Consider the following 24,575-nt stretch of genomic DNA (forward strand, 5'->3'; position numbering starts at 1 on the left):
AACAGTTTTCCAGAAAAGTAAAAGCTACAGGAGTTTATCACCACTAAATTGACCTTATAAGAAATGTTAAAGGAACTTATTTAAGTGGAAAATAAAAGACCACAAATAGGAATAATAAAATTATCAAAGACAAAAGTCACTCGTAAAGGCAAATATACAGTAAAGGTAGTAGATCAACTGCCTATAAAGCTAGTATGAAATTCAAAAGACAAAAGGATTAAAAATATCTATCTACATAATAAGACATTAAGGGATAGACACACCAAGAAAAAAGGGTTAAATATGATATCAAAAACATAAAATGTGGGAAGAGGGGAGTAAAAGTGTAGGGCTTTTAGTAAGAGGTCAAACTTAAAAGACCATTAGCTTAATATAGATTGCTGTTTACATAGGTTATTATATGTGAAACACATGGTAATAAACCAGAAACCTATAACAAATACTCAAAAAAATTAAGAGAAAAGAACCCAAACATAATACTAAAGAAAACCATCAAACCACAAAGGAAGAGAGCAAGAGAAGAAAGGAACAGAGAACTACTAAAACACCCAGAAAAAAAAATAACAAAATGGCAATAAGCATATTCTTATCAATAGCTACTTTAAATGTAAATGGACTAAATGCTCCAATCAAAAGGCATAGGGTGGCTGATGGATAAAAGAAACAAGACCCATATATATGATGCATACAAGAGACACATTTCAGACCTAAAGACACTCACAAACTGAAAGTGAAGGGATGGAAAAAGATATTCCATGAAAATGGCAAAGAAAAGAAAGCTGGGATATCAATACTTATATCAGACAAAATAGATCTTAAAACAAAACCTATAATAAGAGACAAAGACAAGCACTACATAATAATAAAGGGAACAATCCAACAATAGGACGTAACACTTTTAAATATCTATGTACGCAACATAGAAGCACCTAAATATATAATGGCATTATCCACAGACATAAAAGGAGAAATAGACAGCAACACAATAAGAGTAGAGGACTTTAACATTCCACTTACATCAATGGACATCTAAACAGAAGATCGATAAGGAAACACTGGCCTTAAATGACACAGTAGACGAGATGGACTTCATACATGTATACAGAATGCTCCATCCAAAAACTGCAGAATACACATTCTTTTCAAATGCACATGGAACATTCTACAGGATAGATCACATATTAGGCCACAAAGCAACTCTCAAAAGATTTAAGAAGACTGAAATAATATCAAGCATATTTTCTGACCAAAATGATATGAAACTAGAAATCAACTGCAAGAAGAAAACTGGAAAAGTCACAAATGTGTAGAGATTAAACAAAATGCTACTAAACAACTATTGGGTCAATGAAGAAAGCAAAGAAGAAATAAAAAATTACCTGGAGACAGATGAAAATTAAAATACAACATACCCAATTTTATGGAATATAACAAAAGTGGTAATGGGGGGAAAATTATAGCAATACAGGTCTACCTCAAAAAACAATAAAAATCTCAACTAAACAACCTAACAGTACACCTAAAGGAACTAGAAAAAGAAGAGCAAACAAAGCCCAAAGTTAGTAGAAGGAAGGAAATAATAAAAATCAGAGTGGAAATAAATGAAATAGAGACTAAAAGACAATAGAAAAGATCAATGAAACTAAAAGATAGTTCTTTGGAAAGATAAGCAAAATTGACGAACCTTTATCTAGATTCACTCAGAAAAGAAAGACAGAAGTCTCAAATAAATAAAATCAGAAAGGAAACAGAAGAAATTATAACAGACACCACAGAAATACAAAGGATTATAAGGGAATTCTAGGAAAATCTATACACCAACCAATTCAATAATCTAGAGTAAATGGATAAATTCTTAGAATCACACAACTTTCCAAAACTGAATCAAGAAGCAATAGAGAATTGGAATAGACCAATCACCAGTAAGGAGATCAACACAGGAATCAAAACCTCCCAAAAAACCCAAGTCCAAGACCAGAAAGCTTCCTCAATGAATTCTATCAAACACTCAAAGAAGACTTAATACCTCTCCTTATCAAACTCTTCCAAAAGATTGAGGACGATGGGGACACTTCCTAACTCATTCTTCAAGGCCAAAATTACCCTGAGACCAAAACCAGAAAAGGACAGCAGAAAAAAAGAAAATGATAGACCAATATCAACGATGAACATAAATGCAAAATTCCTCAAGAAAATACTATCAAAATTGAATGCAACAACATGTTAAAAAGATCATGCACCATGATCTAGTGAGATTTATTCCAGTGATGCAGAGATGGTTCAACATCCATAAATCAATGTGATACACCACATTAACAAAATGAAGAATACAAATCACATGCTCATGTAGCCACCCCTGACACACGAAGGGTTAATAATCACTGGAAAAGGCTTGCCAACAAACTGTGACCGAGAGGTGAGAAGGCCAGTTAGCCAATGATGGGTAAGACCTCCCAGGGGTGGCAACCTAAGCCAGGCACTGGTCGCCCAGAGGCACAGATGGAGACACGATATCATGAGCAGGAGAGACTGTTGCCTAGGAGGTCTTGCATGCTCCAAGATAAAATATATGAGCACAGCAATAACATGATAATATCAAAACAGAGGCCAAGGGAGGGCTCCTTGAGAAATCACTAAGAATTCTTGGCATTCGCTAATTACATTGTCCAGAACTCCTGTGTATGTTTAACAGATGTAAGCTATGTATATATTGAAATGCTGGTTATAATAAACTCAGAGTGGCCATCAGCCCTCTCCGCATCTATCCTGATGTGTACATTGGATTGCAACACCGACAGCTCATCTTAATAGATGCAGAGAAAACATTTGACAAGATACAGCATCCATTTATGATAAAGACTGAATAAAACATGTATACATGGAAAGTATCTCAAAATAATAAAGGCCTTATATGACAAACCCACAGCTAACATCATACTCAATTGTGAAAACTGAAAGCTATCCTTCTAAGAACAAGAACAAGACAAGGATGCCCACTTTTGCTGCTTTTATTTAACATAGTATTGGAAGTCCTAGCCAGAGAAATCAGGCAAGAAAAAGAAAAGAAGGATCCAAATTAGAAAGGAAGAAGTAAAACTGTCACTACTTGCAAATTACATGATTTTATGTATAGAAAAATCCAAAGCACCCACCAAAAAACTATTAGGAACAATAAATGAATGCAGTAAAGTAGCAAGATAGAAAATCAACATATATAATCAGTCACGTTTCTATATGCTAACAATGAAATAGCAGAACGAGGAATTAAGAATACAATCCCATTTACAATCACAGCAGAATAATTTTACCCAATCACCTTAGAATAAAGTTAACCAAAGAGGTAAAAAACCTGTACACTTAAAACTATAAAACATGTTGAAAAAACCAAATAAGACACAAAGAAATGGAAAGGTATTCCCTGCTTGTGGATTGGAAGAATAAACATAGTTAAAATGTTCATACTTCCTAAAGTAATCTAAAGATTCAAAGCAATCCCTATTAAAGTCCCAGCAACAATTTCCACAGAAATAGAACAAAGAATTCTACAATCTATATGGAACAACATGAGACCCTGAATAGCTAAAGGAATTCTGAGAAAAAAGAACAAAGCTGGAGGTATTGTACTCCCTGATTTTCAAAACATCCTACAAAGCTATAGTAATCAAAACCGCATAGTGCTGGCAGAAAAACAGACACACAGATCAATGAAACAGAATTAAGAGCCCAGAAATAAGTTCCCACATGTATGGACAGCTAATTTTGACTAAGGAGCCATGAATATACAATGCATAAAGGAAAGTCTCTTCAACAAACAGTGTTGGGAAAACTGGACAGCCACATGCAAAAGAATGAAAATAGACCATTATCTTACACCATATACAAAACTTAACTCAAATGGATTAAAGACTTGAATGTAAGACCGGAAACCATAAAACTTCTAGAAAACATAGGCATATGCTCTTTGACATAGGTCTTAGCAGTACCTATGTGAATACCATGCCTACTTCGGCAAAAGAAACGAAAGAAAAAATAAATGGGACTACGTCAAACTAAAATGCTTCTGCATAGCAAAGGAAACCATCAACAAAAGGAAAAGACAATGTAACAACTGGGACAATATATTTGCCAATCATGTATCTGATAAAGAGCTAACATCCAAAATATACAAAGAACTCATACAACTCAATGACAAAAAATAATGCAATTAAGAAATGGGCAAAGGATCTGAACAGGCGTTTTTCCAAAGAAGATATACAGATGGCCAACAGGCACATGAAAAGATGTTCATCATTAATCATTAGGGAAATGCAGGTCAAAACTACAATGATATATCACCTCTCGCCTGTCAGAATGGCTATAATTAACAAGAAACAACCAGTGTTGTAGAGAATATGGAGAAAAGGGAACACTCATGCATTGCTTATGGGAATGTAAACTGGTGCAGCCACTACAGAAAGCAGTATGGAGATTCCTCAAAAAATTAAGAATACAAATACCATATGATCCAGATAGTCCACTTCTGCATGTTTATCCAAAGAACACGAAAACATGAATGCAAAGACATTTGCACCCTATGCTCATTGCAGCATTATTCATAATAGCCAAGACTTGGAAACAACCCAAGCATTTATCAAGGGATGAATGGATAAAGAAGATGCAGTATATATACACAATGGAATACTACTCAGTCTTAAAAAATGAAATCTTGCCGCTTGCAACAACATGGATGGACCTCGAGGGTATTATGCTCAGCAAAATAAGTCAGACAGAGAAAGTCAAATGCCATATTATTTCACTCATAAGTGGAAGATAAAAACAACAACAGCAACAACAAATAAACACATAGATACAGCAATTAGGTTGGTGGTTATCAGAGGGGAATGGGGTGGGGGGAGAGTGAAAGGAGTGAAAAGGCACATGTGTACGATGATGGATGTAATTAGTCTTTGGGTGGTGAACATGATATAGTCCACACAGAAATAGAAATATAATGATGTACACCTGAAATTTATATAATATTATAAATCAATGTTAATTAAAAAAAAGAACTCGTACATACTAAGAACTGACTGAGGCATGACAAAGAAGTAACTAGTGAATGACAGCAAAACTCTTGTTATAGGTAAAATACAATTGCAATGCATGTTATAATGTAAAGATTTACCATAAAATTACAAGATTGCAAAATATATTTTTTCTTACCTTTGAGAGAGAAAATTTCTTTTTAAAGTTTTCCACACAAGGAGGAAGATAACGTCTTCCAAAAAGATTTGCTAACACCACCACTAAGGTTTCCATCACATCTTCAGAAAATGTCTTTCGGCCTGTTTAAAGAGTTTAATTTTTCAAAACTTTGTAGAACAAAATTTGTCATTTCATAAAAACACTTTGCCAGTTCTTAATACCTAAACTTAAAATTTCAAGGTAAGTCACTATCCAGATTTTTGGTGAACCTATAATAAAGTACAATATTACTTTGTAACAATGCAGACTAATAGAACTCCTACTGACATAGATTGTTGGTATCATTGTATCTACTGTTAGCTGTAAGTACCTAAAAAAGAAATAAACAGCCGTTTGCCCTTTAGTTCCAGAATTGCCCCAGATTCCATCATGGGCTTCAAACATTCCCTTTGTTCAATCTGTTCCACTCAGTTTTTTCAACTCTGTTCAAAACCCACTGATGAGTGAAGGCCTTATGCTGCTTTCCAAATTCTTTGTCTGCCGTAAGAGACCATACATAATCCCAAACCACTCTCTCTTTGGCACATGTAACAGTCCAAAAAGAGCTCACAACTGCTCCAATGACGTGCTTTTCCTCCTGATATTTTCTCTCCCTGGAATACTTTTTATTTCCTATATTTTCATAAGCCCAATTGCCTGTAGTATTTTAGGGATTAAATCTCCTTGAGGGAAAACTTACGTCTGATTCCTGATTTACAATCTGCCACCGTATTTAGCAGAGTGTCATGCCCACACAGATAGCCACCTAATCAGTAGTCAGTAATGAATGAGAAAATGACTGCCTCCCACTGCTGGAGAACTGTGAGCACGAAGAGTGGAGCTGTCCAGCTTCGTGGGGAAAAAGAGTCAACTTGATGTATTTACACTGACAGCATCATGGCAAATTCTGTGTTTTTATTTCTTTAACATTGTGATACACTTCACACAATACTTGTGAAATTAGTAAAATTCAGTGATGATTACTTTCTATGATCCTTTCATGAAAAAATATAGATTAATGGGGATTAAAGGCTTTATGGTTTGATCCGTTAGTAGTTCTAAGGTATGCTATATAATGTTTTAATTATTTCATATTATTATAACAAATGTTGATAATTTACTGAAAATAAAATGAATAACAGAATATTAATTATATAGTCCAGGTCTCAGATGTCATCATTTGAGTTTGGATTACATCACTTTATATTTCTCTCTAGCTGATGGCATTATCTTACAGTTAGGAAAAAGGGAAAAATACTTTATAATTAAAAAAAAGAAGTGATTACAAATGACAATATTGTGATACCAATATATTTCTATAATCTATATTTGACTTCTGTTACTTCATATTTTACTATGATACAGCTAATGATTAGGACCTAAATGTGAGATATCATAAAGAAGCCGGTTTTCATGTCAATGACCAGATATAAAAAGGACAAAATTAGTGATTTTACATATATTACTGTAATTTATTTCAATTGATATACATTAAAAATCTTGTGATTTCATAAAAATAATGTTTATTATTCTAAGGGTTTATTTTTAAAAATCTAAACTATATTAAATGATCATTGAGAGTATTTACATTTATAGGATACATATTTAAAAATGCACCACATTTATATTGATGTTTTTATAAACATATTTAATAATATAAAAATAAGAAAAATGTTCAAAGTACGTTAAGAGAAAAAGCAGTTAGAAGTTACATACCATACAAAGTGAGTGAAGTTCTGGGGAATGTGTGGGTATATGTAAATACAAATGTGTGGGCTCTGTGTGTGTGAGTTAGTGTGTGTTAGCACACACCATTCAATGAGTAGAAGTGTGGGGAAAGAATACTTGCTTACCGTCTATGCTGATTGGAATACACAACTTGTGAAATAAACCTTTCACCAGCAAGCTTACTAAAACGAAATTTGCAGGTTCATGGTAGTGCAAATGGGACACAAGTCCAGCATATCCAATGGGAACACATTCTTCATTCAGGTATCCCTAGAAATCAGTTTTAACACATTAACCTCAGTCTCTAGATCTCAGAAATATCAAACAAATAAGTCATTAACATAGGAGATTTCAGTACAGTAGAATTAAAACTGTATACTAATATCTTAATTTAGTGGAAATACATTTAAACCTTACCTCTGTGACCAAGAATTGCAAAGAATATATGAAGTAAAATTTTAACATGCACTCAATCTTTGGTCGCTTGAAGGACATCAATGAATGCTGGAGAACTGATAATGCCTATACATACATACATCAAAACATCAAGTTAGATATTAAGCAGAATTTATAGTGTGTCTTCTAAATGCAATATCCAAAGGACAATTAGGCATTTCTATTATAGAACATGGTATTATATATACTTATGTACTATACATAATATATAATATATTTTTACATTTTTTTAATTTTCTTTTTTTCCCCTGAGGAAGATTCACCCTGAGCTAACATCTGTGCCAATCTTCCTCTATTTTGCATGTAGGCTGCCACCATAACGTGGCCACTCATGAGTGGTACATGTCCACACTAGGCCAAGGAGCCAGCCTCTATTTTTACATTTTTAAATTTGGCATTGCATATTGCTCTATTATATTATTTATTATAATCATTTCATCCATAATGTTTTTATTATATATGTATTTGTTTAATAGACACTGGTAAGAGAAATTTAGAGAAAGAGATGAATAATTACAACTTTACACATGACAGGTGAGAAGTAAACATAAGGTATAAAAATGTAAAACAAAGAATCATGAACATTTCAGTATCTTGTCATTTTCAACTATTAGTTATTTCTTTGAAATTTGATTTTTAATATGTTTTAGACCAGACATATTTACAGAAAAAAAAGGTCTCTTTTCTAATATGTACACAGCCTAGGGGTAACGTTAATTGGAATATCATAAGGTTAATTTTCCTTGTTTGAAAGCATGAAAGTTAAAGGCACATTTTTGCATTGACTAAGGGTACTGTAAAATAGAATCAAATGTTACAGTGAGTTTATTTAAAGCACATTGTTTTTTAATTCACTTCAGCTTATATAACTTACATAGTTTATTATAAAATTGAGCTGAAATGGTTACATTTATTAAGCTAATTTAAATAGTATGAAACAGAGTACCTTGGCTTTGGCATCCTCTTTGTCATTTGCTTTGGCAACTAACAGCATAAGTCTGAGAACCAAGGATATGCTTAGAGGAAACTGACCCTTCAGTTTGGGCACATTCGACTTTAAGAGCCTTTGTATCTTGGGTAACGGAATATCATAGAAGAACACATTTCCTATGAGATCTTCTCCACGTCTTCCTGCACGACCCGACATCTAAAGAGATGTTCACGTAACTTTTAAATCATTTCAAATCTTGTCTTTGTAAATGGTTAATGTCTAACTAACCTATACCAGCTGGAACATTAAACTTTCGAAATCTTGAAAGAGTTCTTTGTTGCTTGGAATGTTAATTTTAGCAAAGTTTAAAATATTATTTTATTTTACAAATATATTATTAAAATACGTTTGCTTTTTGAGTAATGCTTATGTTTAAAGATGATAACTTTTAAAGCAGGAGGATTTACTGTCTTCTTTACCAATGCATTTCCAGAAACTAGTCTGAATGGAGAACGTTTGTAGACACTCAATTTATAGTTGTTGGTGCATGGCACCAACTGGGCGCTCAGAAGATGTGCTTACCTCTTCTTCAGACTTTTTTTTTAAGTTCAGTAATATTTACCAAAGCAGGGGAATTCTCAAGAAAATTAATCTATCTAGCCAGTCAATGATTATTCAAAATGTACTTAAATATAATCATCTTCATAAAATGTCATATATCTAAAACCTATTTTTAAATATTTTTATAGTCCCCAAATGTTTCAGGATAAACATGGTTTATCTTGGCTTACTGAATAGATGTTCTAGAGCTCTACGTACACAAATGTAACAAAAGGGATGTCTTATAAATACCTGCCGAAAGTTCAAGGCATCCAAAAACACAGAATCTTCCATAAAAACAACAGATTTGCATGGCATATTAATTCCTAAAGCAAGAGTTGAGGTAGCTGTTACCACCTATGGGTGCAGGGTAGATAAAATAAAAACAAATTTAACGTAGAATACAGAGATGTATGTATAGGCACTAAATATTGACTAGATAAGACCCCCAGAAATTATGTTTATTGAGTAAAAGTCCAATTGGAAACCAATGTCACAAAAAATACAAACTCTACATTTTCTTTCGGATTATGTAACTGTATCATAGAGATCATAGAGATTCTTATTCTCCTTAATGGTTTTCCTTAATATTACAATTATCTAGCATTTTCAGACTACAGAATGATGTGAAATGAAAGCCATTCAGTAAGCATTCTTTTTTTTTGCGTAAATAAAAGCAATAGGTTATAAAAGGAGTATCACTTTTGCATTATAAGATTTCTAAGTAGAGAAGATAGTGGGGGATAAACTCAAAGAGAGAGCAGGAACCAGGTCACATCAGGAATTAAAAAACCACTCTAAGGAGCTTAGATTTTAAGAGAAAGAGGAGTAGTGCGATATAATTCATATTTATAAGAGAGCTTTGGCTGGTCTGTGAACTAATTTTAGGGGGTGATGAATGGAAGCTGAATGATGCGATAGGAGGCGTTTGACTTATTTCTAGACAGATGAGAGATGATGGTGTCATTGAGCAGAAAATAGTGTTCTCAGTAGAGAAAAGACATATGAATAAAGTATATTTCCTGGGATTTTTGCTTTCCTACCTCAATTTTACAACGCTATTTTGACTCACATTTTTTAGAAAAAATTGAAGCTATCAACTGGAATCTGTCTTATCTTTATCTTATGCCAAACCTACTTGAGGTTGCTCATATCATTTCTTGCTTCTCTTTTAGCCTTTCTTGTCTTCAAAATAGACACAGTTATGGTTATGTATTTTTCTCTAAGTATTACTTTAGCTACACCACATCAGTTTGGCAATATAGTGTTTTATTTATCTATCAACTCTATATTTTCTTATTTCCACTATAATTTCTTCTTTAACTATTTTGAACTTGTGATATTATGTAAAACGTTACATTAGTATACCTTCCTAATAATGGAACCATCTGTACCTCTAGCAATGATTTTATCTTAAAATACATTGTTTTTGATATAAACATAGCTATAACAGCTTTCTTTTGGTTATTATCTGCATTTTATTTTTCTTCCTTTCAATCTCTTTCCTCTTCTTAAGTTTTAAATGTATCCCCTTATAATCAACACCTAGGTGGATACTTTGTTAAACAAGTAAAAAAAATTTCCTCTTAGAGTTAATTTCATATACATCCAACATATTTAATGTAATTGTTATATTTGATGATCTAGCTACCAGTTTATATTTTGTTGTCTATTCCTCACAGCATTTTAAATCTTTCTGTCTGCTTTATTACCTTTTTATTGAGGTGAAATTAACATATAACATTATATAAGTTTCAGGTGTACAATTTTATAATTTGACACCTGTATACAATGCAAAGTGATCTTTGGATAAACACCCAGAAATAGAACAGCTCTGAGCTAACCTTTGCTCAGATGCTAACATACACCACCAATCCTCCTCTTTTTGCTGAGGAAGATTTGTCCTGAGCTAACATCTGTGCCCATCTTCCTCTATTTCATATGTGGCATGCCTGCCACAGCATGGCTTGATAAGGAGTGCATAGGTACACACCCAGGATCCGAAGCAGCAAACCCCAGGCCGAGGAAGCAGGGCACACAAACACAACCACTGTGCCACCGGGCAGGCCCCTCTAGTCTTAAATTTTTGAGGAACCTCCATACTGTTTTTCATAGTGACTGTACCAGTTTGCGTTCCCACCAGAAGAGTATGAGGGCTCCCTTTTCACTCATATGTGCAATCCAAAAAACAAAACAAAACGAACCAACAAACAAAACAAAAAACAAACTCATAGAAACAGAGAAGAGATTGGTGGTTACTAGAGCGGAAATAAGTTCGGGGTGGGGGAAATGGATGAAGATGATGTGTGGTGATGGATGCTAACTATACTTTTGACGGTGATCACTTTGTATTTTTTATTGGTTTGTAATATTATATAAATTTCAGGTGTACATCATTCTATTTCTATTTCTGTGTAGATTACATCACATTCACATCACCATATACATGTGCAGTTTTACCTCTTTTGCCATCTCCCCTCCTCCTTTCCCCTCTGGTAACCACCAATCTGTACTTTGTGTCTATATCTTTGTTTGTTGCTGTTGTCGTTTTCTTTTTATCTTCCACATATGACAGAAATCATACAGTATTTGTCTTTATCGATCTGACTTATTTCACTTAGGATAATGCCCTCAAAGTCCATCCATGTTGTCAGAATGGAAAAACTTCATCTTTTTATGGCTGAGTAGTATTCCATTGTATACTTATAACACGTCTTCTTTATCCATTCGTCCATCGATGGACATTTTGGTTGTTTCCAAGTCTTGACTATTGTGAAGAATGCTGCGATGAACATAAGGGTGCATATATCTTTTTGAAATAGCTTTTTATAATTTTTGGATAAATATCTGGAAGTGGAATAGCTGCATCATATGGTAGTTATAGTCTTAATTTTTTGAGGAATCTCCATACCGTTTTTCATACGGCTGCACCACTTTACCTTTTCACCAACAGTGTACAAGAGTTCCCTTTTCTCTACATCCTCACCAACACTTGTTATTTCTTGTCTTTTTGATAATGGCCATGCTAACAGGTCTGAGTGATAATTCATTGTGGTTTTGACTTGTATTTTCCTAATAATTAGTGATGTTGAACATTTTTTTGTGTGCCTATTGGCCATTTTTATGTTTTCTTTGGGAAAATTTCTATTCAGATTCTCTGCTCATTTTTTAATCTAGTTGCTTATTTTTTCATTGTTGCATTGTATGAATTATTTATTTATTTTGGATATTAACCCTTTATCAGATATATGATTTGAAATATCTACTCCCATTCAGTGGGTTTCCTTTTTGTTTTGATGATTATTTCCTTCACTGTACAGAAGCTTTTTATTTTGATGTATCCCATTTGTTTATTTTTGCTTTTGTTTCCCTTGCCTTTGCTGTCATATCCACAAAGACATCACTAAGAGCAACATCAAGGGGCTTACTACCTATGATTTTCTTTTGAATTTTATGGTTTCAGGTTTCAAATTCAAGTCTTAAATACACTTTGAGTTAATTTTTGAGTACAGGGTAAGACAGTGGTCCAGTTTTATTCTTTTGCTTGTGGCTGTCCTGTTTTCCCAACACCATTTATTGAAGTGACAGTCTTTTCTCAATTGTATGTTCTTGGCTCCTTTGTCATAAATTAATTGACCATATATGCATGAGTTTATTTCTGGGATCTCTGTTCTGTTCTATTGAACTGTGTGTCTGTTTTTATGTCAATACCATACTATTTTGTTTACTATAGCTATGTTGTATAGTTTGAAATCAGAGATCATGATACCGCCAGCTTTGTTCTTCTTTCTCAAGATTGCTTTGGCTATTTGGGTTCTTTTGTGGTTCCATACAAATTTTAGAGTTATTTCGTCTATTTCTGTGAAAAATGCCATTGGAATTTTGCTAGGGATTGCATTGAATTTGTAGATTTCATTGGGTAGTATGGACATTTTAACAGTATTAATTCTTCCAATCCATGAACATGGAATATCTTTTCATTTATTTGTGTCTTATTCAATTTCTTTCATCAATATGTTATAGTTTTCAGTGTAGAGGTTTTTGCTTCCTTGGTTAAATTTATTCCTAGATATTTTAATGTTTTTGATGTGATTGTAAATGGTTTGTTTTCTTAATTTCTCTTTCTGATAGCTCGTTATTAGTGTATAGAAACATCATAGGTTTATGTGTATTGATTTTGTATCTTGCAACTTTACTGAATGTGTTTATTTGTTCCAGCAGTTTTTTGGTGAAGTGTTTAGAGTTTTCTGTATTGTATCATGCCATCTGCAAACGGTGACAGTTTACTTCTTCCTTTCCAATTTGGATGCCTTTCATTTCTTTTTCTTGCTAATTGCTGTGGTGAGGATTTCCAACACTATACTGAATAAAAGTGACAAGAGTGTGTGTCCTTGTCTTATTCCTGATCTTACGGGGAAGCTTCCAATTTTTCATCATTGAATATGATATTCTTTGAGTTTGTCATATATGGCCTTTACAATGGTGAATTATGTTCCCTCTATATCCACTTTGTTGAGAGTTTTTATCATTAATAGATATTGAGTTTTATCAAATGCTTTCTCTGCATTTATTGAGATGATCATTTGATTTTTACCATTCATTTTGTTTATGTGATGTATCACGCTAATTGATTTGTGGATGTTGAACCATCATTACATCCTTGGAATAAATCTCACTTGATCATGGCATATGATCTGTTTAATGTATTGCTGAATTTGGTTTGCTAACATTTTGCTGAGGATTTTTGCATCTATCTTCATTAAATTCATTAAGGATATTGGCTCATAACTTTCCTTTTTTGTGGTGTCCTTGCCTCATTTTGGTATCAGGGTAAACTCATAAAATGAGGTTGGAAGGTTTCTCTCCTCTTAAATTTTTTGGAAAAGTTTGAGAAGAATGTGTATTATTTATTTATTTATTTGATGAGAAAGATTGGCTCTGAGCTAACATCTGTGCCAATCTTCCTCTATTTTGTATGTGGGAAGCCACCACAGCATGGCTTGATGAGTGGTATGTAGGTTTTTGGGTGGGATTTGAACCTCCAAACCCCAAGCCACCAAAGTGGAACACATTAACTTAACCCCTATGCCCCTGGGATGGCCCAAGAATTGGTACTAAATCTTTAAATGTTTGATAGAATTCACCAGTGAAGCTATCTGGTCCTGGACTTTTGTTTGTTGGGAAGTTTTCCATTATTGATTCAATCTCCTTAGTAGCAATATGTCTGTTCAGATTTTCTGTTTCATCATGAATCAATCTAGGTAGGTTTTATATTTCTAGGAATTTATCCAATTCGTCTATGTTGTTCAATTTTTTGGCATATAATTGTCATAGTAGACTTTTAAGATCCTTTGTATTTCTGCAATATCTGTTGTAACATCTCCTCTCTCATATCCGATATTTATTTGAGTCCTCTCACTTTTTCTTGGTGAGTCTAGCTAAGTTTGTCAATTTGGTTATCTTTTCAAAGAACCAGCTCTTAGTTTCATTGATCTTTACTATTGTCTTTTAGTGTCTATTTCATTTATCTTTGCTCTAATCTTTATTTCCTTCCTTCTACTATCTTTGGGCTTCATTTGTTCTTCTTTTTCTAGTTCCTTGATGTATAAAGTTAGGTTGTTTACTTGAGATTTTTCTTGTTTTTTGATGTATGCCCATATTGTTATAAACTTCCCTCTTAGAATCACTTTTGCTACATCCCACAGATTTTGGTATGTCACATTTCTGTTTTCATTTGTCTCTATGTATCTTTTTATTTGTTCTTTGATTTCTTCAATGACTCATTGGTTGTTCAGTAACATGCTGCTTAATCTACACATTTTTGTGGTTTTTCCAGTTTTCTTTTTATAATTAATTTCTAGTTTCAAACCATGTGGTCAGAGAAGATGGTTGATATAATTTCAATTTTCTTAAATTTATTGTAACTTGTTTGGTGGCCTAGCATGTGATCTATCCTGTAGAATGTTCCATGTGCATTCGAGAAAAATGAATATTCTGTTGCTTTTGGATGGATAAAATGTTCTATATATATCTATTAAGTTTATATGGTCTCATGTGTCTTTTCTGGTCAATATTTTCTTATTGATTTTCTGTCTGGATGATCTATCCATTGATGTAAGTGTGGTGTTAAAGTTCCCTACTTTTATAGTAATGCTTTCAGTTTCTCCCTTTAGGTCCACTAATATTTGCTTTATATATCTGGTAATTTTATGTTGGCTGCATATATATTTATAAATGTCATATCTTCTTGCTTGCTTGACTCTTTTATTATTAGGTAATGTCATTCTTTATCATTTATTACAGTCTTTCTTTTAAAGTCTGTTTTGTCTGAGCATAGCTACCCAGCTTTCTTTTTGTTTCCATTTGCGTGGAATATCTTCTCCATCCCTTCACTCTCCGTCAGTGTGTGTCCTTACTTCTGAAGAGAGTTTCTTCTAGGCAGCATATAAATGGCTCTTGTTTTTTTATCCATTCAGCCACTCCATGTCTTTTGATTGGAGAGTTTAGTCTATTTAATTTAAAATAATTAATAGATATGTATTTATTGCCATTTTGTTAATTGTTTTCTGGCTATTTTCATAGTTCCTCTCTGTCCATTTCTTTTTCTCCTCCTATCTTCCTTTGTGGTTTGATGGTTTTCTTTAGTGTTATGTTTAGATTCTTTTCTCACTTTCTCTTAGCTATTTACCATAAATTTTTGCTTTGTGGTTACCATGAGGTTCACATATGACATCCTACGTATGTAACAATCTATCTTAAGTTGATAACAGCTTAAACTTGAGCGAATTCCAAAACTTTGCATTTGTACTCCCTTCCTCCTGTGTTTCATATTTTGATGTCACCTTTTATATCTTTTTATGTTATGCATTTCTTAACTAACTATTGTACTTTTAGTTCATTTTATTACTTTTATCTTTTAACCTTCATACTTGCTTTATAAGTGATTCATTCACTATCTTTACTACATATTTACTTTTTCCAGAGATTTGCACTTTCATGTATTTTCTTCTTACCAACTAGTGCTATTTCTTTCCAGCTAAAAGAAGTCCCTTTAATATCTCTTTTAAGGCTGTTTAGTGCTGCTGAACTAGTTAGTTTTTACTCATCTGGAAAACTCTTAATCTCTCCTTCAACTCTGAATGATGACCTTGCCGGATAAAGAATTCCTGGTTGGAAGTTTTTTCCTTTCAGCACTTTGAACATGTCACACCACTCTCTTCTGGCCGGCAAAGTTTCTGCTGAAAAATCAGCTGACAACCTCATGGGGTTTCCCTTGTATGTAATAAGTTGTTCTTCTCTTGTTGCTTTTTAAGAGTCTCTCTTTACCTTAACTTTTATCATTTTAATTATAATGTGTATTGGTGTGGGTCTCTTTGTGTTCATCTTATAAAGAACTCTCTGGGCTTCCTGGACCTGGATGTCTGCTTTCTTCCCCAGATTAGGGAAGTTTTCAGACACTATTTCTTCAAAAAATGACTCTCTCCTTTCTTTCTCTCTCTCTTCTTGTTCTGAGACCCCTATGATTCAAATTCTATTTCACTTGATGTCCCAAAGGTCCCTTAAGCCATCTTCACGTTTTTAAATTCTTCTTTTTGATGTTCTGAGTTCCACGTGTTCCACAGCCCACTGATCCATTCTTCTGCTTCACCCAGCATGCTGTTGATGAACCCCGATACTTATTTTTCGGTTCAGTTATTGTATTCCTAGCTTTGTAATTTCTGTTTGGAACTTTCTTATATTTTATGTCTCTTTGTTGAAGATCTCACTAGGTTCATCCATTCTTCTCCCATGTTCGGTGAGCATCTTTATGACCATTACTTTCAACTCTTTATCAAGTGGATTGCTTATCTTCATTTCATCAATATCTTTTTCTGAAGTTTTGCCTTGTTCTTTCATTTGGAGCATGTTCCTTTGTCTCCTCATTTTGTCTGACTTTCCATGTTTGTTTCTATATATTGATAAATCAGGTACCTCTTAGTCTTAAAAGAGTAACCTTATGCAGGAGATGCCACATGGGGCCCAGAGGCACAATCCCCACTGGCTACAAGAGCTAGGTACTCAAGAAATGTTCCCTGTGTGGGCTGTGTGTGCCTGCCTCTTGTGGCAGGGCTGCAACTGTGGTGCACAAATATGCAAGACTCTCTCTTTTGACTGAGATGCTGCATGTAGTTGGACCAGGCTGCAGCACACTGGGGCAGGGCACTCAGCCAGTCCTTCTGGAGCTAGGTGGGCCTCTGTGGCAATGGTGCATGGAGGTGAGGTCCTTCCACCAGAACTAGCAGGCTAGAAGGAGGGTATGAAATGGTGCCCTCTAGCACCAGCGCCAGTGAGTCAGAAGAACACAAAGATGGTGTTCACCAATCTTTGTCCCTGGAGAGAGTCTCAACAGGTTCCTGCCTCTCCAGCAGACACTTTAATATAGGAAAATGAGTCTCCATCACCTATGGTCTAGGCACTTTTCAAACTATTGCTTTTGCACTGGGTTTTGAGGCAAGTGAGTCTGTGCACCAGCCCATTAAGAGTGGATTTTCCATTTCCTGTAGCCTGATGGTTCTCCTGGATGTAAGCCCCATTGGTTTTCAAGGTCAGATGGTTTGGAGCCTGTCTCTCTGGTGCAGGTCCCAAGGGTTGGGGTGCCTGAGGTTGGGTACAAACCCCTCCCTCTTCAGGGATGTGTTTCCTGTTATGAGACCCCTCCCAACTATGAGTCGCAGTACCAGGATTAGGGCTTCAGGAGAGGCTGAGTCTCCCTTTCTCTTATCGATCTCAACATGGTCCTTCTTATCCTTTGTTGTGGATGTGCTCTTTAGTTAGCTTTCAAATCCTTTTCTGAGGGAATTGTTCCATGTGTAGCTGTAGATTCATTGTGTCTGTGGGAGAAGGTGAGCTCAGAACCCTTCTATGCCACCATCTTGAACTGGAAAACCTCTTGATCACTGTTTGATTGATTCACGTTTTTCATGCCATTTATTTTTCCTCTGTAGTTCAGATGTTACACACTCAAATTCTGTTCTTTCAGTGTGTACTGCCAAATTTATATAATTTGTACTTATAAAAGTTGAAAAGTGATCAGTGATTTTATCTTCCTCTTGGACATCACCTCAAACAATCCACACTTCTAAAATAAATACTATAACATATTTTATCTCTTTTTTAATCCAAAGTGTTATTTTAAAATTTTTATTCAGATTATGAAAGTTTTAATTTATGATTTTCCAGGATCATTCTTTTATTTTGGACTATCTTTTATTTTCCTGAAATTGCTTTCAATCTGTTTAAATTGTTTAGAACTTTCTTTTAATGATGAGATGATATGATGAACATTTTCAGTTTTTGTCTAAAATTCTCCATGCTGCCCTCATTCTAGAAGGATAATTTTTCTGTATGTAAAATCTAAGTTGACTGTTAGATTTAGATTTAGATTTTAATGTGCTGATTTTTAATGCTGGCTACTTACATAATGTAGTGTATCAAAACATATAAACTAAAACTGGCAGAAGTACAAACAGAAACACAAAAATTTACATTAAGAGTGAGAGATTTTGATACTTTGTACTCTCAATAATGCTGCTCTCAGTAATTGATAGAAGACAAAAATTTACCAATAATACAGATTTAAATTAAAAAGTCTGACAGCACACTACAGTCACTACTCACAGAACACATCTTTTAATGCATGTATAAAACATATTTCTAAATAAACTCTTTTTAGAACGTTTTTAGATTTACAGAAAATTTGCAAAGATAATAATGAGTTTTTAAATACTCTGTACCCAGTTTCCCCTATTAGTAACATCTCATATTTGTACTGTACATTTGTTGCAACTAATCAACAAATATTTATATATTATTATTAACCAGACTCCATACTTTTTTCAGATTCCTTTAGTTTTCACCTAACACCTGTTTTCTGGATCCACCTAGGGTCTCACATTACATTTATTGGACCTGTCTTATTAGGCTTTTCTTAGTTTAACAGTTGCTCGGACTTCCCTAAAAGAAATCAATGTTCTTTGGAGAAATGACTGATTCTAAGGCTGAGGCAAGAAATATACACGATGAGCCTGGAGCACCTTATTTTGACAGAAAGTGAGGGAGTGCCCACAAAGAACAACTCTCACGATGACGGAAGCATGCCAGAGGGATACAGGAAGCACATGAAAGAGCTCTCAATGGCCAAAACTGGGACAATATAAGCAATAAAATAAAGCACCATGAATTATAATCCAAAGCATAAAATAAATATCCATATATCCATATTGATATAAATAAATTTTGGATGCATAAGTAAATGAGAAAGACACACATCTCCTATACAGTAGAATCCCAAATAATTTATGTACATACTCCAGTTATAAGGATGTAGCACATAAATACACCACCTACTCCTTAAGTATGGGCTGCACTTAGTGACTTCCTTCCAAAGAGGACAGCATGGAAAAGTGGGAATAAAAGATAACTGTATAGTGGAGAAATCTAACAAGTCCTAAATCAGCCAGGTGCTCAAGGTTAAAATCAATAGTAAGTCATGTTGATACTCTATACCCTTAATATGATGAGAATAGCACATCTCCTCTGTAGTCTTCTTTCAAGAAACAAATAATTACAGTCTAATCATGAGAAAAACATCAGAGAAATTCCAGCTGAGGCATATTCTACAAAATGTTTGACTAATAATCCTCAAAACTATCAAGATCTCCAAAAACACGGCAAATTTGGGAAACTGTCACAGCCAAGAGGGCCTAAGGAGATCTGACAACTAAATATAATGTGATGGGATGGGATCTTGGAACAGAAAAAGGACATTAAGGGGATAGCTGAGGAAATGTGAATAAAGAATGGACTTTAGTTCATAAGAGTCTATCAGTATTAATTCATTAATTGTAACAAATGTACCATACAAATGTAAGCTGTTAATAATATGGGAAATTGAGTGTCTGGGACATGTGATACTCTCTGTACTATATTCACCACTCCACTTTTTAACCATAATACTCAAAATTTGTTAAGGTGAAGTAAACAGAGTCGTTCTGGAAAGAAATTTGGCATATATTTCTAGAGCCTTAGAATTACTTTTGCTCTCTGAAACAGTTAATTCACTTTGCAGAATCTATTGATCCCGTTAACAATCAGAAATGATGATATATGTTTATAAAGAAAAAATTTCAACATTAGCAGAATGTTTAAGTAAATTATATATGTACATATAATGATGCACTCATAAAATGTTTATTATGTAATTCTAATTAATAATACACTTAATTATGCACTATTGGGCAACGTAGACAGGATCCCAAATTGTATATACATTGTATACTAACTATATAAAAATGTATTTAAAAGAACAGGTTGTGCCAAAATGTTAGCAGAACATCCCTCTAGGTGGAGGGATTATGGGGGAGGGAGGTAGAGTGACCTCTCCATAAGCTGTCAGCGTACATTTCTTTCTACTAGTCAGACAATAGGAATGAAGGCAGTGCTTTGAGGAAGGTTATCCTCTAAGTTCACCAACCTTGATATGCTTCAGTCTGAAAAGCATCTCTACAACTTGTCTTTCTTTATACTCCATTGAACCATGATGATATCCAATGCCCCGCCGTAACAGACTGTGCAGTTTGTAGCATTGTCTTGTTCCTCTCAGCCTGCGTAAGATCTTCATTAAAGTCTGAAATGCCCAAATAATTTGCCATATCAAATTAAACCGTTTATCTTTCAACTTAACAATGATGTTATGTATTAAAAAATTGTTTAGAAATCAACACAGAATTGGAAACATTTCTAAAAAGACTAGTTGTGTTTTAGTCCAGAAGCCAAGGCCTATTTGAACCATAAAGTGCCTGAAATAGGGTATTTAAGTAAGACAGTTCCATAGTACCTGACTTTCAAAGCTCTATATCTGATACAGGCAAATGCAGTCCAACCTCATATGTGATGATCCTTTCTTCATCCATTTTGTCATTGGGAACATGCACCCCATTTTTTCCCCCATATCCACTGATTGGTGGAGACCTAGCCTTGCTCCCAAGGTGTTTAATCACTGTTTATAGATCTAATAGACTGCACTAAGGACTCTAGCTGAGCCTGGGGCAATTAGGAGACACTGAAGGGAAAGGATAAGAATTTTAAGAGGTGAGTGAGGGACCAGAGTGCCCCGAGCCTACTACCCAAACCCATCCCTGTCTAAGCTCTCAGCTTAGTCTGATTTTCAACCACCTTTATTTTGTTCAATTTCTGCTGTTAATTCAAAACTAACTTACTGGGTTTTTTTCTGTTATACCTCCAGTTATATCTGACCAGTGTTGGGTTGGTCTCTCTCTCTCTCCCTCTCCCTTTCTTTGTCTGTGGCTTCCTGTCTTTTTCTGCTTGTTTTCTTTGTGCATGCCACTTCCTGTTTTTCCTCTCTCTCCCTCCTTTTCTCTCTCTTTCTCTCTTTCCTCTTTCCCACTATTTCCTTTCTCTCTCTCTCTCTCTCTCTCTCTGAAACTCCCTGTGTCTGTTTCTGTGCATTTCTTTCTGGCTCTCTCTCAGTTGCTATTAATTGTTTCTCTGTCTCCTCTCTCTTTCTCTCTCTTCTCTTTTTCTCCCTCCTTTTCTCTCTCTCATTCTGCTTTTCCTCCCACCCCTGAACCCACCTCATAACATAAGGAAAGAAAAAAGCATAAACAAGTAATAAACACAGTTCTCTGACTACTACATGAATGATTAGGTCAATCAACAAATATTTTATGAGCACCCATTGTTTAGGGTCTCTATCCATATTCTAGAGTTAAGTTTTTGAATGAGATATGGGGTAAGGGAGAAGTACAAGACAATAATGACTCTACGGTTTCCAGTTTGAAGAACTAAATACATAGTAGATATAGAACAGAGAAGAAAGAATTTTCAGAAGACAGACAAATATGATTTTGAGGTTCTTGTAGTAAGTTGTTGCTTAAGCCAGTAGCTCAGAAAAGAGATTTTTACATTTAATTTGCATGTTTCTATATACATAAAGGAATAGTTATAATTAACTTCAATTAATAAAGGCAATTTCACGAGATAAAAAGGCTTTAGATGTTGGAGTTACACCTTGGCACAAAGCTTCGAGCTGCTTTTAATAGCTATATTAGCTTACATAATTTACTTAATTTCTCCAGCCTCCAGCTTTAGTCTCGCAAATACTGTTTCAAGATTAATTTAGATTAATTATGTTGTGTGTCTTATCAAAATACAGACGCTACATGCACTTTTAGGGGGTTAAAATGTATCCCTTTTAAAATTCACATATCGAAGTCGTAACCCCTAGTACCTCAAGATGTGACCATATTTGGAGATAGGGTCTTTACAAAGGTAATTAAGTTAAAATGAATTCATTGGGGTAGACCCTAATACAGTATGATTAGTGTCCTTATAAGAAGAGGAAATTTGGACACAGACATGTACAAAGGGAGAAACAGAAAAAACGGAAAGAAGATGGCCATCTATAAGCCAAGGAGAGAGACCTGGAACAGATCCTTCCCTCACGGCACTCAGAAGGAATCAACGCTGCTGACACTTGGATCTCAGACTTCTATCCTCCAGAAGTCAGAAAATAAATTTCTGTTGTTTAAACCCACCCAGCCTGTGGTATTTTGTTAAAGCAGCCCTAGCAAACGTATGCACGCACCCAAATGTATCTCCATTTCGTTTCTCTTACCTGATTATCCACAGCTGTATGATCAGTATAAGTACACTCAGGAGAAACTTCATTATGCTTCTTAATGTTTTTCTTTATTTCCTTTATTTCAGCCTCCCATAAAATAATTCTTTGAATTCTAGCATTTGAATCTGAGTTTAAAAAACTGAATATAAAATATTAGGAAAACCAGTAGATATATTGATTATAGCATGCATGTTCCCTTTTTTTTAAGTTTGAGGTTATGTCTATAAATGACAGGTGAAAAGAATGCAAGGGAATTCAAACTCAAAACATAATTATTCCTATTGGAGTATATTCATCAGGCCTTGATTACCTCAATTGCCTGTTTATCAGTTTACCATTTAAGTATATTTTAAATATATGTATTAATATGTATTTAACAGGAAATAGAAAAACCTTCTGCACCTCTCCCATCTTTCAAGACAACAAAATTTTTATTTTCTATATCCAGTGGAATTATATTTTTGACATTAAGTTTGATTTCAAAAGAAACAATTCAATTTTCCTAATAATTGCATCTAAATTCAAATGCTTTATAATAGGAGAAGTATAGAAAATATTTATCTGCCGACTTTCTTCTTTCAAACATACGCTGTAATGGATTTTCTATAGGTCACAAAATTAGCCTTGAGATATGTTGGAGCATTTCTTAATCAACAAGTCATTGTTTGGGTGGAATGACATGCAGAGGAAGAGTGATCAGCCTGCTGGGCCATTAGAAGAGGTTTGTATCTACCATCCTGTATGAGAGTAGTTGGCCTCTGGGCCATTGAGGTTTTGGCAGCACACATGTAGGGCTGTCACTCTTTCCAGACCCAAACCCACACTATATGACCACCCGTCTCAAAAACACATTAGAAGCAGTCAGAAAAGAATAATTATTGCATTATGGTTACTATTTCTCTCAAGAGTGCGTAAGAACAAATGGTAAAAAATAATCCTGAGTGAGGGTGAGAACTTTGTAGCTATTATCATAATGAATTTTGTTTCCCAGGTTAATATATATGTTAGAATGAAGCAAAAATAACAGAGGTGATACAAATCAAAACTACAGTGAGAAACAACCTCACACCCACCAGAATGGCTATTATTAAAAAGATAAGAAATAACAAGTGTTGGAAAGGACATGGAGAAAAGGGAATCCTCATACTCTGCTGGTGGGAATGCAAACTGGTGCAGGCACTATGGAAAACAGTATGAAGATTTCTCAAAAAATTAAAAATAGAAATATCATGATCCAGCTACTCCACTACTGGGTATTTATTGAAAGAACATGAAAACACTAATTCAAAAAGATATATGCACCCCTATGTTCATCACAGCGTTATCCATAACACCCAAGACTTGGAAATATCCCAGGTGCCCATCAACAGATGAATGGAGAAAGATGTGGTATGTATACATGATAGAATACTACTCAGCCATAGAAAAGACAAAATTGTGCCATTTGGGACAACACGAATGGACCTTGAAGGTATTATGCTAAAAGAAGTAAATCAGACAAAGAAAGACAAATATCATATGATTTCACTGATATGTGGAAAATAAACAAACAAACACATAGATACAGAGAACAGATTGGTGGTTACCAGAGGGGAAGAAGGTGGCAGGGGGGAGAAAGGAGTAAAGGGGCACAGCACATATGTGGTGACAGATAAAAACTAGATTTATTGATGGTGAATACGATGCAGTCTATACAGAAGCTGAAATATAATAACGTACACCTGAAATGTATACAATGTTATTAACCAATGTAACCTCAATAAAATAATTAAAAGCAAAAAAATTTTAATAAACAAGAAGGGCAATTTCTTTTAGTATTTGTCTGGTTTACATTAAGACAATAAAGGAATAAAAATACTAATCATGTTTATTGAGTGTTATATTAAAAAACAAATGTGTTAGTGAATTTGTTCTGAATAATTAGGTGTTTGATATTTTAATGGCTATCCTTCGTAA

The 24,575-nt window shown here is 34.4% G+C and overlaps 1 protein-coding gene across 1 annotated transcript in view; it reads right to left on the reverse strand.

The window, feature by feature from the left end:
- The window catches only part of LOC124236751 (probable ATP-dependent RNA helicase DDX60), a 75,097-nt gene that overhangs the window by 19,135 nt on the left and 31,387 nt on the right, over positions 1 to 24,575 (reverse strand). Inside the window, exons 17-23 of the mRNA XM_046655724.1 lie at positions 22,614 to 22,758; positions 20,451 to 20,603; positions 9,191 to 9,295; positions 8,354 to 8,554; positions 7,369 to 7,473; positions 7,077 to 7,221; positions 5,203 to 5,324 (exon numbers count right to left, since the gene is read on the reverse strand). Coding sequence (XP_046511680.1) covers positions 5,203 to 5,324; positions 7,077 to 7,221; positions 7,369 to 7,473; positions 8,354 to 8,554; positions 9,191 to 9,295; positions 20,451 to 20,603; positions 22,614 to 22,758 — 976 coding nt within the window. The remainder of the gene's footprint in view (positions 1 to 5,202; positions 5,325 to 7,076; positions 7,222 to 7,368; positions 7,474 to 8,353; positions 8,555 to 9,190; positions 9,296 to 20,450; positions 20,604 to 22,613; positions 22,759 to 24,575) is intronic.

The sequence above is a fragment of the Equus quagga genome, chromosome 3, assembly GCF_021613505.1.
Source record: "Equus quagga isolate Etosha38 chromosome 3, UCLA_HA_Equagga_1.0, whole genome shotgun sequence".
Lineage (NCBI taxonomy): Eukaryota > Metazoa > Chordata > Mammalia > Perissodactyla > Equidae > Equus > Equus quagga.